The 16,894-nt window shown below is 33.2% G+C and overlaps 2 protein-coding genes across 2 annotated transcripts; both read left to right on the plus strand.

The window, feature by feature from the left end:
• Positions 1-4,926: 4,926 nt before the first annotated feature.
• LOC18037287 (aldehyde dehydrogenase family 3 member F1) lies at positions 4,927-9,036 on the plus strand. Its single transcript, XM_006425501.2, has 10 exons — positions 4,927-5,188; positions 5,293-5,361; positions 5,535-5,631; positions 6,865-7,071; positions 7,302-7,426; positions 7,553-7,657; positions 7,730-7,902; positions 8,071-8,161; positions 8,251-8,400; positions 8,508-9,036. Exons 1-10 carry the CDS (start codon positions 4,988-4,990, stop codon positions 8,742-8,744), a joined length of 1,455 nt encoding a protein of 484 aa, XP_006425564.1. The 5' UTR covers positions 4,927-4,987; the 3' UTR covers positions 8,745-9,036.
• Positions 9,037-15,702: 6,666 nt separating this feature from the next.
• Positions 15,703-16,563, plus strand: LOC18036172. The gene has a single exon (XM_006425502.2). The coding sequence runs from the start codon at positions 15,969-15,971 to the stop codon at positions 16,407-16,409; it is 441 nt and encodes a 146-aa protein (XP_006425565.1). The 5' UTR covers positions 15,703-15,968; the 3' UTR covers positions 16,410-16,563.
• Positions 16,564-16,894: the final 331 nt, after the last annotated feature.

The following is a 16,894-nucleotide window of genomic DNA, read 5'->3' on the forward strand; positions in this document are numbered from 1 at the left end:
TAACAAATAGATGGAAAATAAAATTAATCATATAGCTTAAGAATTTACATAGAAAACTTCTATATCGGAGAAAAACCACAGCAACCCATGATGACGAGAGAAAAAATCCACCATGTGAAAAGCTATCATAATCGTTTTAGTATTTTCCTCAATCCTAAAACTCTAATAATATGTCCAATCTTTCAATAAACCTACTGTTTCTCTCAAATTTAAAACTGCTATTATTAAAGAAGACTAAACTCATTAACAGGTGAATCCAACCTCCTATACATGATGATAATTCTTTTAAGGTTTTTTTTTGGAAAAATATTTTTTTCTTTACACAAATTATATACCTCCTTAAATAAGCTAAAGTCTTAAAGGAAAATTATTATTGTTTAAATAGAATCCTTCTTAATAAGAAAATGTCTTAGGAAATCTCTTAACAATTATGATAAGAATTCTTATTGGGAAAAATACATATCTTCTAACAGTCTCCAACTTAGTGTTTTTTTCGATTAGGCAACAAAACATAATCTATCATGTATTCACATAGATGTGTCGTCTCCACCTTTTTTACTCTATCGAAACCACTCTTACATAGACTTATAAGAATCACTCCACCATGGATAAAATATTATCCTCTATCCAGCAACCATGATTATCTACATCGAAAATTATCTGGAGTACACATATTCGCCATTTGTTGATCACCTTGCCTAAAAAATACACACTCTTGTGTTTGGCTTCTTTAAGAATCTTCAACCATGGACATAAAAATTCCATCACGCACCTTGCAAAAATTTTAAATCATGCCTCGTGTGCAAATTTTATGAACCCATTAGCAGTAACACATCCTCTTCCATAACACGCTAAAAATGATAAACGAACCTCTCATGGAGAAAAGAGACACACTGCTAGCTAACATAATCAGCATCTCCATTTACTGATTTAATGCAGCATGTCGAACCTACTCCATTCCAACAATCTTCTTTAAGATGCCTTAATTATTTACACACATCCAAGAGTTTCAACCAATATGAACATAGTTTACATCACCCTTGTTTTTCTTGTGAATTTTCCGTGATCCAAATTTGATTTTTTCATCAAACTTTTTAACATTAATTCTCATAAAACTTATAAATTTGTTTACAAATATAATTACTTTGTAGAATAACCTTAGCTTTAATACCACTTATTAGGGAGGTTATGCCTAGAATTTTTAAGTATCTAACCTAAAAGATTTACTTATTGGGTAGAGGGACCTATTTTAAGTATAAATGATAAATCCAAGTAACTCTCGTACTAATAAATGTGAAACACAACTCAACAATCATATTTAATATGCTAAAATCACATTAGAACTTAATACAAGATAAATCAATTTTATTAAGGACTATGAAAGATAGTTATCGCACTTATGGGACCTTCAAATGGTGGGCAAGATTGGAAATAAAGGGACCAAAATGTCAAAGCGGTAATGTTCGGGTCCAACATTTTAAGATCAAAGGTGAACAAATTTGAAAGCTCCTTCTTATAAGTTCAAATTATAAAGATAAACAAAAGAAAATCTTTTACAACTGTCAACCTAAAGTTTATAAGGTTTCTAATACTCCATTGCCGACTTAAATTTTGCTGATGTTAGAAGGATAAAATTATCATTTAACTTTCACATAAAAAAATTTTAATATTTAAAATTAATAGAATTTTAATTTATAGAAATCTTAATTCACAAGTAGGACACTTGTTTTGTTTAACATGTTTTATAAGATAATACTATTATTAGCAAGATCATAGGATGAGTTAAAATTAACACAATTTTAGGAAGATACGAAGCATAGATTTTTTTCTTTTCCTCCCTTAAAAACAGTGAAATTACTTATCCTGGTTTTTCTATTTTACATTTTGAATATTATTAATTAAAATAATTTAAGATAACAACCAGGATAAAACAATCATTTTCGATTTAAGATCATTTTATCAATATTCTGTTAAATATTTTCACAATTTTGAGTTTTTAAAAAGATTTCGTGTATGTTTTATAAAGCGTAAAATTGGATATTTATCCTTAACGAAAATTTATTTATTTTTTTAACTAACGGAACCAAATCCTATATATAGATGTATAGTATGCATTAATAAATAAATAGAACTTTGACGTAGGAGACTAGGAGGGAGTGAATAAATAAATAAGGGTGGGGCTATTTGAACCCACTAATTTACTCAATAAACCCACTTTTAAAAATAATTTTTTATCATTAAAATACCCCTAAATTAAATTACAGTTATGGACACTAGAATATAATTAAAAAAAAAACAGAATTTTTACTCTTTAAACCCATCTTTATTTTCAACATAGTTTTATAGAACCCTAATCAAATTTTCATTAAACCCTAATCAATCAAGAGGTGGGATTCTTCTCTCAAGCCATATATATTATTAAATAGGCACATGTGAGTTGATTCAGAGTAACAAAATTAATTGTTATTGATTTGATGGATATTGATTTTATGGAGGATTAATTGTTTAATTGTTATGATTCGTTTGGGAATGACCCCTCACTCAAAATTGTTTAATTAATATTGATGATTAAATTTTCAATTAATAATCAATTATTGTTTTTTCCCAAATTCTGAAAAAATTATTTTTTCTCAAATTCCTCATATTAGATTTTCATACCATCATACAAGATTTTTCTCACCACTATAATATAACTCAAAAAAATAATTTCATGATGACAACTATTTTCTCCATTTAGAATGTTTTGATTCATTTGTCCTTGAACGAGGGCCATTCACTCAAAATTGATTATTAAATTTTCAATTAATAATCAATTTCCATTCTAATGGGTTTATAAATGAATATTATGGGTTTAATGAGTAAAATCACTATTATTATAAAAACTGGGTTTAGAAAGGGCATATTAAGTATTTAAGTGGGTTTACTGAGTAAAATTTAAAATTTTAAAATTTAAAGATAAATTTATTTAGTAAATAGATTTATTGAGTAAATTAGTGGGTTCAAATAGCCTCACCCAATAAATAAATAAAACTTTCGAAGCTCGTGAATGTGCTATTTTATTTTTTCTAGTAATTGTTTAATTGAAAAAAGAAAGCTTCGGGATTTATTTTTGACGGGACGGCTGAGATTTGTTGACCTTCTAGAGAATGAGAACAGATTTTCAATTTGTTGATAAGTATTCCGACAGTCCAGCCCAAAAGTACCGGCTCAATGAATTCGCTCTCGTTTGGTAACAGCTATCCATCACTTTCAAAATCCGGTCCTACCAACGTATCGGCTTTTCACTCGCCATCACATCATCTGTGTTTAGGAGCTGGCTACGGTACAGAATTACAGACCAGGTTAGCCAGCTCCCCAAGGGTGCCCCTGTGTTTAATTCATTTTTTTATTTTGATATCACAATACAATTAGTAACAATAATAATCTCTTCAAGTTAATGATTTTATTTTCTAATTAATAAGGATAATTTTAGATTTTATAATATAAATGGATATATAAAAATTGTATTAAGCATAAAATCAAATTTTAAAAAGTTATTCCTTCGTTACTTCAAAGTCTGTTGTAGGATGAAGTGTTTTGCCAAAAGTTATTTTTGAAAAAAAAATTATTAAATACTAAAATTAACTTTTAACTTTTCAAAATCACTTTTAAATCTCTTAAAAGTAATCTCAAATACCAATAGGTCTTTGGTCCAGTGGGAGAACCCTTGCACTTACAATGTTGAGTTCAAGGGTTCGAGCCTCCATAAAAGTATTTATGGGGGTTATTTACAATCCTCCCTCAATTATTAAAAAATTGAGTGGAGCCAGTCTATCCTTCACGAAATGTGAGTGGAGTGGACAGCCCGAATATTTGAGAGAGTTTGAAGAGCGCTTCAGAGGAGTACATACCACGAAAAATGTCCCAATTATAGAATCTGTTTGTAAAAATGTGAGTGGAGTGGACAGCCCGAATATTTGAGAGAGTTTGAAGAGCGCTTCAGAGGAGTACATACCACGAAGAATGTCCCAATTATAGAATCTGTTTGTAAATATGAAGCGCACATACCACGAAGAATGTCCCAATTATAGAATCTGTTTGTAAATATTAATTGTAATACCTACGGTAAAAAAAACAATCTCAAATGGATTAAAGTAATAGATTAATAATTAATAATAAAATCAATTAATATCTTACATCTAGTAATAAATGATTGTTATCATCATTGAGTATTTCAACGCAGTGTCCAAACTTAATAAATATAGCATTATTATTAAAGAGAAACAAATTCAATTAATTAAAATTTAATGAATTTTATCATATTTTATATAAATATGACAATTTATAATATAATACATAAATCTAAATAAAATAAAAAGTAATAAATAGTTGTGGTAATATGTTATTTTAAGGTTATGATTTATATAGTTAGATTTATAAAAAAGTAAAAAATAATTGACTTTTGATTAAAGTATAGTATGTGATGTCTTATTTTATCAGCCGTTTTAAAAAAAAATCAAACTCCCCTTATAAAATAAGTAGATTTGAGATAAATGTTATAGGTATCATTTTATCACTGAACATCAAATTAATCATTAAAAAAAATCTTAATTTTGTAATTAATTCTAATTATATTTCCATCGATTTAAAAATTGTAGTAACAGGATAGATACAAGATAAGATTGGTTTTAATGTTAAGATTTTGACATGTATACGTGTAAGATGAGATACTGACTTAATTTATTGATCATTACATAGAATTCAATTAAGATACTGTATGAAAATAGGATATTAAGATACTATATATGAAAGTATGATTTCTTCAATTCTCACACAAGAATAGAAAGAAAGATTTTTGTTTTGATTGGAAATTGACAATGAGAAGTTAGGTGAGAGCATTAATTTATGGATGGATGAGTCAATTGGCATTGGCGTTGCAATTTAATTAATATCGCCGTCAACGAAACCTAACAATCAAAACATAAAAGGCCGGGGGAAGAGTAAAGAGATGGCAGCAGCAATGGGGGAGATTGAAGACAAGTTAGCGGAGCTTACACAAACTTTTCGAAGTGGAATAACAAAAAGTGTTGCATGGAGGAAAAACCAGCTCAGGGCGCTGATCGAGCTCCTCCAGGACAATGAAGACAAGATTTTCAAAGCGCTTCATCAAGATCTTGGAAAGCACCCTGTTGAAACCTATCGAGACGAGGCAAGTCTACTCATTATTAATATATATATATATATTGTTATTATTCGTTTTTGATGTATCATAATTTTAACTTGCGGTTTTTTTTATTAATCACGTTGATGTAGATTGGACTAATAAAAAAATCAGCTAAATATGCTTTGAGCTGTTTGGACAAGTGGATGGCCCCCAAAAAGGTCTGTGTTACAAATTTTATCCTTTTTCATTGTTAATTTCCAGTGGATGCAGATGCAATTGCACCACAGCAAGCTCTGAAACAGAAATGATACTCACCGAACCCTGGCTAGGTGGGGTGAGACATGTACTTCGTAGTAATTATAATAATAATATATGTGTTTTTTTTGGGCAGCGTCGCTTACCTTTGTTGTTCTTCCCTGCGAGTGGAGAAGTGGTGTCTGAGCCATTCGGTGTAGTTCTCATATGTTCAGCCTGGAACTTCCCTATCAGTGAGTCCACTCGGATATCGAATTAGACTTAGATTCATCAACTTTGTCTGATCCAAAATCCATTCGTATATACTCATAATTCATTCATTGATATCATAATTAGTTTTTTCTCCGGATGCTAAGGGTGTGTTTGATATGGTTCTTTATTGAGCATTTTCCGTTTTATAAAAATAATAATTATGATATTCTCCGGATGCACTGTAGATTTTGTTATGCTTATGCAATAATTTTGCTTTAAATATTTTCAACTAAAATAATAATAATTTTTTTATTAAAATAATTATGAATATTCTATAAATTATTATAAAATATTTTATTTAATAAAACTTTGTAATAATATAAAAAATAAAACTACGTATAATTTGATACCAATATTTATTATTACATTATTTTACTTGTTTATTCAATTTTTGCAAAAATATCTAAAATAACAAAAAGACAAATTTAAAAAGTTATACATATAATGCAACTATTCTAAAATAATTTTTACAAAAATTATATCAAACACATTTTCACTATTTATATTTTCCAAACAAACTACCAAACGCACTTTATTGTTTTTCATTTTTAGATTTTAGTTTCAAAATAAACTACCAAACGCATTTTTATTTTCACAAAAAATTTCAAAATAAATTACAAAATGCATTTTCATTTTCACCAAAAACTAATCGTTCTTATTTTCTAAACAAAATTCAAAAGCGCCATTTGGAAAACAATACCAAATGCACCCTAAACTTTGGGATCCTTTTAAATTATTTTGAAAGTGTATTAGCTTAAACTGTTTTGGTGAAAACTTGTAACTTGTAAAACTATTTGGTGCTTTAATACTTTTTTAATCCTTGATGGCTAATAATTTCATTTTATAGTTGCATTAAATTAAAAGTTACAGCATCTCAATCCAAACAAATCATCAATATACTAATTGTAAGAATAAACCCTTGCGATAGGAATTCAATGCGTCTTATATGTTTGTTCCCAAGATTAGTTTTATATTTCGATATTTCTCAGAAAAATTTGAATATTATGAGTTTTAAAATTACTGAATATTCAAACCAAAATTCGTATGTTCTCTTCAATGGTTTTTGTACTGGGGCCTCTAGGTAGACAATACCAACCTCAGTACCTCACTTACACTTAAAATATTGTATCATTCTATCTTGCCTGCACAAAATCCATACTAAATTATTTTTCTGGACATGGCACTGATCCAACGAGATATATTCCTGGATGCAGATTTGGCATTAGAGCCGTTAATAGGAGCAATTGCTGCAGGCAACACGGTGATGCTAAAACCTTCAGAGCTAGCCGTGGAATGTGCTTCTTTTCTTGCCGAAACAATTCCTCTTTATTTGGATTGCAAAGCCATTAAGGTTACTAATGGTGGAGTAGATGTGTGTGAGCAACTACTACAACAGAAATGGAATAAAATTTTCTTCACTGGTAAATATACTTTCACACTTATCATGTGTTCTTTCTAAGATAAATACTTCAGGTCCTAAGCATTAGAAAAATTATCATTGCGGTCACTCTGGGGCTACTGTTCAATTGATTTGTGATCCGGAGTAAAGTGAAATGGATCAGATGCAATTAATATTTTGATTCCTCAACAGGCAATACCATAGTTGATGATCAAAATTACATTTTTTTTTTCTTCATTTCAATATTTTCAGGGAATCCACGAGTGGGAAGCATTGTTATGTCCGCAGCTGCTAAACATTTAACTCCTGTCACTCTGGAGCTTGGAGGAAAATGTCCTGCTATCCTGGATACTTTAAGCAGTCCCTTAGACATAAAGGTTGTCCAACTTTGTCCTACTTGAAGGGTCAAAGCATTTTGCAAAATTGTTGACAGACGTAGCAAGATATGAATTTGAAAACAACTTTATTCTAATTGTTCTTCTCTTGTGGTACATTCTCTGCAGGTAACTGTTAAAAGAATAATAGGTGGGAAATTTGCTTCTTGCAATGGACAAGTTTGCGTTGGAGTCGATTATATACTTGTGGAAAAGAAATTCGCCGCTACTCTGGTACTATTATTTTGTTTAATGCAACACGTTCCAAAGTTCAATTCACATACTTGAGATTCTTTTATCTTTTAGATTGAATCACTAAAGACTACAATCAAGAAATTTTATGGTGAAAACCCCAAAGACTCGAAAAGCATCAGTAGAATTATCAATGAGTACCACTTTGAGAGACTGCGCAAACTTCTTGAAGATCCTCTTGTTGCAGATGCCATTGTTCATGGAGGTTTATTAGATAAAGAAAATTTGTAAGCTGTTTTTCTTACTAGTATTTGTTTTCGAAGTGCAAGCCTTTTGCTGGATCATGAATTTTTTGATGCTAGGATTATTTTGTCCGGGGGTAGACATTTTACATTATGACTTTCATATGGTCTTTTGCCAATAAACATTCTGATCTTCAATGATAATTTCGACAGGTTCATTGAGCCAACAATCTTGTTAGATCCTCCACTTGATGCAGAGATCATGACAGAAGAAATATTTGGCCCAATTCTTCCCATAATCACGGTGACAAATAATATTCTAAACTCCTTGTACCTACAAAATCCCTTTTAACCATTGTTTGCAACTCGGTTTGATTTCATTCTTTTGAACAGCTAAATAACATTCAGGAAAGCATTGAATTTATCAATTCTAGGCCCAAGCCTCTAGCTATTTATGCCTTTACCAAAGATGAAACATTCAAGAAGCAAATTGTATCAGGAACCTCATCAGGAAGTTTGATATTCAACGACACCTTGGTTCAAGTATCGCTTTGCTTCTCTATTCTGAGTATACTTATACAATTTAAAAAGACTAATCTAATCTCACACAAAACCAATCAAAGCTTGCTTAATCATTGTTATTTTTGCAGCAACTGTGTGATGTGCTACCATTTGGAGGTGTTGGCCAGAGCGGCATAGGAAGATACCACGGGCACTACTCTTTTGAAACTTTTAGCCATGAAAAAGCAATTATGCAAAGAAGCTTCTTCCTTGAACTGGAGCCGAGGTATCCGCCATGGAATGACTTCAAGATGAAGTTCCTCAGGTTGGCTTACGATTTTGACTACTTCAACCTGCTACTACTGTTGCTGGGCTTGAAAAGGTAGCAATTGGATTGCAACTAACATGTTCCTTTTTGTTGAGCCAAAAGGTTTGAATGGTTGAAAGATATATTGTATTACTGCATGTTCTAGCTTTTTACAAGTGATTACATATTGTACAAGGAAAGATGAGGAACTAAAGCCTAAGATTAGGGGGAATTACCCTAAACTTTAGTATTGACATTTAATTTCTCTTGATTGATGGGTGAGATTGATTCTTGCCTATTATGCCCCCGCAAGATGGCGTTTCCATCGGAAACACCAATCTTAGATCGAAGGTGAGTGAAACGAGGCTTGGCAAGTGGTTTGGTAAGCACATCTGCAAGCTGATTATGAGTAGAGACATGAGCTATTTGAAGTGAACCATTAGAGACTTTTTCCCGTACAAAATGAAAATCTAGAGCAAAATGTTTCATTCTTGAGTGAAAAACTGGATTGACGCACAAGTATGTAGCACCAATGTTATCACACAAAAGGCGAGGTGGCTTGGGGAGAGAGACGTGTAACTCTTGAAGAAGATTGGTTAGCCAAGTAATTTCAGCAGCAGCTAATGCAACTGAGTGATATTCAGCCTCTGTTGAGGAGCGAGCTACTGTCCGTTGCTTCTTAGAACACCAAGACACTGAGTTGCCACCAAGAAAAATAACAAAGGCTGATATAGAGGTACAATCATCACGATTTCCAGCCCAATCAGCATCCGAGAAGGCTGTCAAAGACAATGGCTGTGAGGGACGTATAAAGAGACCATACGTGAGAGTGTGCTTCAAGTATCGAAGTAAACGTTTTGCCGCTGTCCAATGCGTTTGACTGGGAGAATGCATATATTGCGCCAATTTGTTTATTGCATAGGCCATATATGGTCGTGTAAGCGAAAGGTATTGCATGCCGCCAATAAGACTACGGTATTGAGAAGTATTAACTTTTGGCGAGCCATCATTGAGCATGAGGCGTGTAGTACAACTAAGAGGAGTCACAGAATCTTTGATACCCTCCATTTTGAATTTGGCTAAAAGATCACGAATATATTTCTGTTGAGAGAGGAATATCCCGTGAGTTATAGGAATCACCTCCACACCAAGGAAATAATGAAGATGCCCAAGATCCTTAATGGAAAATCACTTGGAGAGAGAGTCAATAACTTGACGAATGAAGCTTGAAGAATTTCCTGTAATCAACAAGTCATCAACATAAACTAAAAAATAGATTAGTATAGACTTATTAGTGTATATAAATAATGAAGAGTCAGAGCAAGAATTCACAAAGCCCAGAGATAAAATAAAATTCTTAAGCTCAGTGAACCAGGCTCTAGGCGCTTGCTTCAAGCCATAAAGAGACTTGTGCAAGCGACAAACATGATGTGGCTGAGAGTGATCTTTGAAGCCAGGGGGCTGAGACATATAAACATTTTCAGCAATATGCCCATGAAGGAATGCGTTGTTGACATCTAATTGATTCACGTTCCATCCTTGGGATATGGCAATAGAGAGAACAACTCGAATTGTGGTTGGTTTTACAACAGGACTGAACGTCTCTTTGTAATCCAGACCGGGTCGTTGATGGAAACCTTTGGCAACAAGACGTGCTTTATACCGACCAATGCTACGATCAGGATTTCTTTTTATTCGAAAGACCCATTTGCATCCGATAACATTTTGATGAGCTGCAGGAGGCACCAATTCCCATGTGCCATTTTTTTTAAGGCATCAAGCTCTTCACACATAGTATCTCTCCACTTTTTGTGTTTGAGGGCTTCAGTGGTGGTAGTGGGTTCAAGTGATGGAGGGATCGAATGCTTAGTAGTAGTGAGGGAAAAAAAATTTTTAGGTTTGAAAATGTTATTTTTTAATCGGGTTTGTATAGTTGTAGGAGGAGCTAGCACTGGAACATGAACAAGTTCATTGATATGGTGCATCTCACTAGAAGAGGAGCCTGAAAACGTTAGTTGATTGGTATCCAATATGGGAGGATCAACCACATGTTGAAGATCACAATCTTGCATGGATTCATAATCGGCATCAGAATTGGTCATTAAAGGGATAACGGACCGAGAAGGAGAGGATTTTGATGTGGGTTGACTTGGCCCATGAGAAAGTGCATGCTTTGAGGAGTTACCATTATTGGTGGAGAAATGACTGGATGTTGATGAAGGCAACGATTTGGTGGGAGATCCTTGTGTTCTTTTGTCAATAGGTGTATCGCATTTGGAAGGAGATGTAACGGGTAAAAGAGTAGTTAATGAAGAGAGATTTTTCGGTGACAAAGGAGGTATGTTTGAAGAAGACTGATCTGAAAAAGGAAGGTCTTGTTGGAGAGATTTAAGGGAGGGAGATGTGGCTGACCATTTTTGTAAAGTGTAAGAATTAATTATGTCACATTCATTTGACATAGAGAAGGAATGAAACACACTTTCAACAAATTGGACGTGACGAGAAAAATAAAATTTGTGATCTTGTGGATCAAAACAGATGTAAGAATTATGGACATTAGAGTAACCAAGGAATAGACATGATTTGGAACGTTATTCAAGCTTATGTTTTGTATAAGGACGCAACCATGGATAACATAAGCACCCAAAAGTTCGGAGTTTAGAATAATTAGGCTTATGATGGAAAAGAGACTCAAATGGAGATTTATCCTTAAGAATAGGTGTAGGAAGTCTATTAATGAGATATATTGCAGTTTTAAAGGCAAATGGCCAAAGTGACAAAGGTAAGGATGCCTTGTGAAGAAAGGTTAAACCCGTTTCTACGACATGTCTATGACGACGTTTAGCGGAAGCAATATGTTGAGGAGTGTATGGTGGAGATATAAGATGTTGGATTCCATATTTTTCAAATAAGGATTTTAGGCCATAATATTCTTTTCCTTCATTAGAATAAATAGTGCGAATGGTGGAATTGAAATAATTTTCTACCATTGTTTTGAATTTGGGGAATATTGTAAAGGCCTCAGATTTGTAGGATAATGGAAACAACCACGAGTATTTTGTAAAATGATCAACAAAGATGATGTAGTAAGAATAACCATTTATTGAACGAATTGGAGAAGGTCCCCATACATCAGTATAAATGAGATCTAATTGACAACGACTTTGTAAAGTTGAAGTACCAAATGGTAACTTATGACTTTTATTGCATTGACATGAATCACAAAATAATGATGGAGATGAATTAGGAAACACAGGAAGATTATTTTGGGAGACCACATGACGAAGTGTTTTGGTAGATGGGTGACCAAGTCGATTATGCCAATTCTCAAGAGAGACTTTGACTCCAATGCAAGCTTGCTTCATTGTTGTAAATACTCCCATATTGGACCATTCATAAACATTATTCTTGCTCCGCCCTCGAGCGAGATGTGCTCCCGTGGAGAGATCTTTCACACAAAAGAAAGATGGAAAAAATTCAATTGAAGTATTATTATTTTTACAAAATTGAAAGACAAAGACTAAATTTTGTTTCATAGAAGGAACACATAGCACATTAGAAAGAGTGAATGAGTTTGAGGGAGTGGAGAGAGTGGAGTGGCCAACATGAGTAATATGCAAACCTGTACCATCACCTATAACAATGTCATCAGGACCTTCATAAGGTTGACTGAGTGATAAATTGTTGAGATTAGATGTGACATGGTGAGATGCTCCTGTATCTAAAAGCCAATTAGGTGAGGAATTATTGGTGGTGGTGGGATTGGCGGTAGGGGCTGAAGAGTAGGAGAACAACTTTTTAGCAGAATTACATTGTCGAGCAGTATGACCCTGTTTCTCACAAAATTAACAAACCACATTGGAATTTTTGCCCGAGTGATGGTTGCCTGAATTGTAATTGTTAAAGTTGTGTCCTTGATTGTTGCCCGAATTAGGAGGATGTTGGCCTTGATTTCCATTATTATTATGGAAATTTTTTTTGTTGGCTTGGTTTCCATTTTTTGTGGGAAAACGAACAGCATTAGCTGTCATATTGCCAAGATTTCCATTGGAGCGAAGGTCTTCGCGTTTGAGGAAAGCCTCATATTCAACAAGTTTGTCATATAGTTCATCAAAACTAATCACAGTATCTCGTGCCCGTACTGCAGCTGCAAGTTCTTTGAATTCAGTTCCCACACCATTAAGAGTATGGGTGATAAGATATTGATTTGGAACTGGGGCTCCAATTAAAGCTAATTCATCAGCAATGTCACGAATTGTGGCAAGATAGTCAGCGACAGGTTGGGAGCCTCTGTTAATGAGAGTAAGTTGCTCAGCCAATCCCATAGTTCTGGAGGATGAAGGATTGGCATAAAGTTTGGCAAGGCGATTCCAGGCTTCAGCAGATGTTTTGCATGAACGAATTATAGGTACAGCTTTGTGGCTAAATGAGCCGATGATGCCGAGAAGAAGAAGCTTGTCTTGTCACATCCAAAGGGTGAAATCTGGGTTTGGAACTATCTTTTCATCAACTGTTGTCTCTGGAGATGGGCAAGGTTTGGTGCCATCAATGTAGCCGAGCAAATCATATCCATAGAGAAGTGCATCAAATTGCATCTTCCACGAATAGTAGTTTGTTGGTGTTAATTTTAAATGGAGTTGGGTGGCTGCATTTATAGCAATGAGATTGTTGGGATTCATGTTTGTAAAAGTTTGGTTAAGGCTAGAGGTAGCTGAGTTTTCATTGGCCATGGTGAAGGCTGATGTTGTAAGGAAAAGAAAATTAAAAAAAGAAAGGAAACAGGCCAAGGCCAAGGATCAATGACTCGTGTGAGCTTAAAAACGCTCTGATACCATATTGAGACAAAAGGTTTGAATGATTGAAAGATATATTGTATTACTGCATGTTCTAGCTTTATACAAGTGATTACATATTGTACAAGGAAAGATGAGGAACTAAAGCCTAAGATTAGGGGGAATTACCCTAAACTTTAGTATTGACATTTAATTTCTCTTGATTGATGGGTGAGATTGATTCTTGCCTATTACTTTTCATATTGTATTAGCAATGGAAAATTAGTTGTTGTTTGCCTATCAAATAATACAAATAAAATTTTAGGTTAATCAAGCTGTTGTTAGTTAAAAATTGTTTTGCATAAAAAATCATTAGATTGCAATTCCCACACAACATAAAAAATTATGATAATCTAAAAATCATACGTTTGCTTTTTTATAGTAGAAGTTTAGGCTCCCACGTAATGAACTAGTCGCCAATAATCAATTAGGTAATGATCCGTCACCAACGACCTTTTATGATCTACACGTGTGTGTGCTTTTATTACTACTTAAAGCAATTAGCAATATGTTTTAGAGAAAAAAAAAATTCTTTTTATCTATTCTGTATATTATGGCTTCTTTACTATGTGAAAAAAAGACTTTTTTTTTTAATCTTTTTGATAGAGACCGTAGGTTCTTTATTTTATCTATTTTTAATTCTATTAAATAAAAAATATTTGATTTATATTAAAAAATAAAACAACGTGCATAATTTGTGCATGGGACTACCTTGTAAAGTAACACAAGATCCCTTATACATAAATATATTAAATAGAGCCTCTTACTGAATAATATATTTAGGTTTTTAAACGAAATATATAGTTATCTTACTTATCAGTCTAATAGTGATGTTGTCAATTAAGTGAGCTAATTCAGAGATCATCTGGGTACATATAATAATGACTACAATAATTAAGCTTGCAATTAACCGAACTCAATTATTTAATTGAGAATATATTCTACTAAGAGATTATAATTGACCTACATAATTGTATACTATCTAGGATAGTATTCTCGAATAATAATTCGATTCATGCCACATTGATTTCTTTATTGGGTAATTTTTTGTACCACATCGTCAATTAAGTTTTGATATATCAATAATTCAATCAATTTAATTATATCTTATTTCTTGACACTTATTGGTTTTCTCTAATGATCATTTTCAATGTATTAATTATATTGACACACTTTTTTTCTAGAGAATTCTTGATAAAATATAAAAAAACCCATCAAGAGATGTGTTATACAAATTTTACATTATTTATCTACAATCGCTCTCATCAAGATACTAGGCTATCTTAATTACAAATGTATATTGCACTCATTGGTAACTCAAATAGAATAAGAATCATAATCATGAAACTATAATTAATTCAATATTAAGATTGTAATAAAAAAAATGCCTATGAGATTTAATAGATCTAACAGTCATTTAAAGTTAATTAAATATCATATATGATCTAGTTCAATGTTAAATTACGTTAGTAAATTTATATATAATTAAGACAAATGATTTAACGAATTTACTATAGTTCAAGTATGAATAGAGCGTCCAACTCTTTTATCAATTGCAAACTCAATTCATCTAATCCCAAGATAGCTCGTATTTATATATTTTGTGAATCTATATGATGATTTCATAAATATATATAATATAATTAAACGTATTTCACTCCAAAACACTTATAAAATTAAAATATTAATAAAAATATCTCAAATATTTTATTAATTTAAAAATATATTTATTTCAAATAAATAAATGAATAAACTTTAAAGAGCAATGATGAAAGCGCATAATGTTAATTTGCTTTTTAATTTGATAGTAATTATGGAGAAATCCGCCACTTCGGCCTTGGCCGAAGTGGTGGGCTGCTGCCCTCACAAGCATTGTGAGGGCAGCGGTTCTAGCCCCCACAATGCTTTTGTGGGGGCTAAATGTTCTTTATATCATTCTCCCTTGCGAAATGCAAGTGGAGTATGGACATCCTCTCCTGTGAGGGTGCAAGTGGAGTATGGACATCCTCTCCTGTGAGGGGTTATTTGTATTGGGCATGTACTTCATAGAAATCAGTGTAATACCTCTGCTATAATAAGCAGTTAGTGTAATACCTCTGCTATAATAAGCAGTTGTTGTAAATATCTGTGTAATGCAGTAATCTGATGATTAATCAATCTCAAAAAAAAAAAAAAATTATGGAGAAATCCGATGAGGTACATTCCTGCGTTGATCTGATTTTTTGTTTGGACTTCCTAAAATGCATGGTACGAACCGCGGAATGAACTTCATTCCGTCATTACGTGTAGCCCATGAGTTCTTCTTCCGATTGGTCTTGGCCGCACAGGAACGACCAAGACTGACTGAACCAATACGAAACCGCAACGTGTATAAATCAAGTCTCTTTGGTCAATCTCCACGCGCTCTGATGTTAATTGAACGTTGAATAAAAGTAGTTTGGATACAAATAAAGAGAGTTGCGTAGCGCGTAATGGAAGCAGCCGTTCAATCCCATAACTATCATCATAGTGCGTCACCAATAGCCAATCATATTGGAGCAAAGACAGAGAGCGCCCGAACCTCAACCCATGTTGCCTTTGCCATGAGATTGAGACCAGATATAACCAAAACGAAAACAATCGTCAATAGCAAGATCAGCAGATTTCAGGACTTCTGTCTCAACGCCGTTCCAAAACATATGGCGACGACGGAGAGCAATCGAGAACCGGTAAAGGAGGAGAATATCAAGATCAAAGAAGAAGAGCAAAAATCGACGAAGATGTTGCCGCCTCCGCCGGAGAAGCCAGAGCCTGGGGATTGCTGTGGGAGCGGATGCGTCAGATGCGTGTGGGATGTTTATTATGAGGAGCTTGAGGCTTATGACAAGCTTTATAAATGCGATTCCAACGACAGCAAATCTAATTTTGATTGATTGGTTTGCAGATTTCTTTTTTTATTTTTTATTTTTGTCATGCGATTTTGTTCGTGACTCAATAATAATTTGTCTTTTGGCCATGATTATTCACTTTGTATTGTATGTACTTCAAATTCCATGGTAATGAATTCGTATTTGTAGTTTTTTTTAATTAAATCTGGCAAATAGCCTTCTGGGTACGCCTAATAAACTCGAGACCAGTCACCCACATAAATATAAAATATTTGTGGTGACGAAAAATCCGTTTTGGAATTAAAGTTGGAACGTCATTCAATGAAAAGAATCGAAGGGAAACTACCCAATCAGATATGGGCTAATGTTTGGATATTTGATCTCTTATCAATACAATATTTGTTAGGGTATTTCCCTTGACAAGTTAAATTTCGGGTTGAAAAACCGGTTCCCAAAGATCCGAGTAATGTGCTTTCACATAAATATAAGACAATTCAAACCATTAACATTCAATTTCAAGAATGAAGCCA

Source organism: Citrus clementina, unplaced genomic scaffold, assembly GCF_000493195.1.
Source record: "Citrus clementina cultivar Clemenules unplaced genomic scaffold, Citrus_clementina_v1.0 scaffold_7, whole genome shotgun sequence".
NCBI lineage: Eukaryota > Viridiplantae > Streptophyta > Magnoliopsida > Sapindales > Rutaceae > Citrus > Citrus x clementina.

Bases quoted from the DNA above. Each gene is read 5' to 3' on its own strand.
- LOC18037287 (XM_006425501.2), top strand. From the start codon at position 4,988: ATGGCAGCAGCAATGGGGGAGATTGAAGACAAGTTAGCGGAGCTTACA. The intron at 5,632-6,864 runs GTGAGTCCACTC...TCCTGGATGCAG, and splicing joins AGCCTGGAACTTCCCTATCA to ATTTGGCATTAGAGCCGTTA. The intron at 7,658-7,729 runs GTACTATTATTT...TTTATCTTTTAG, and splicing joins AGAAATTCGCCGCTACTCTG to ATTGAATCACTAAAGACTAC.
- LOC18036172 (XM_006425502.2), top strand. From the start codon at position 15,969: ATGGAAGCAGCCGTTCAATCCCATAACTATCATCATAGTGCGTCACCA.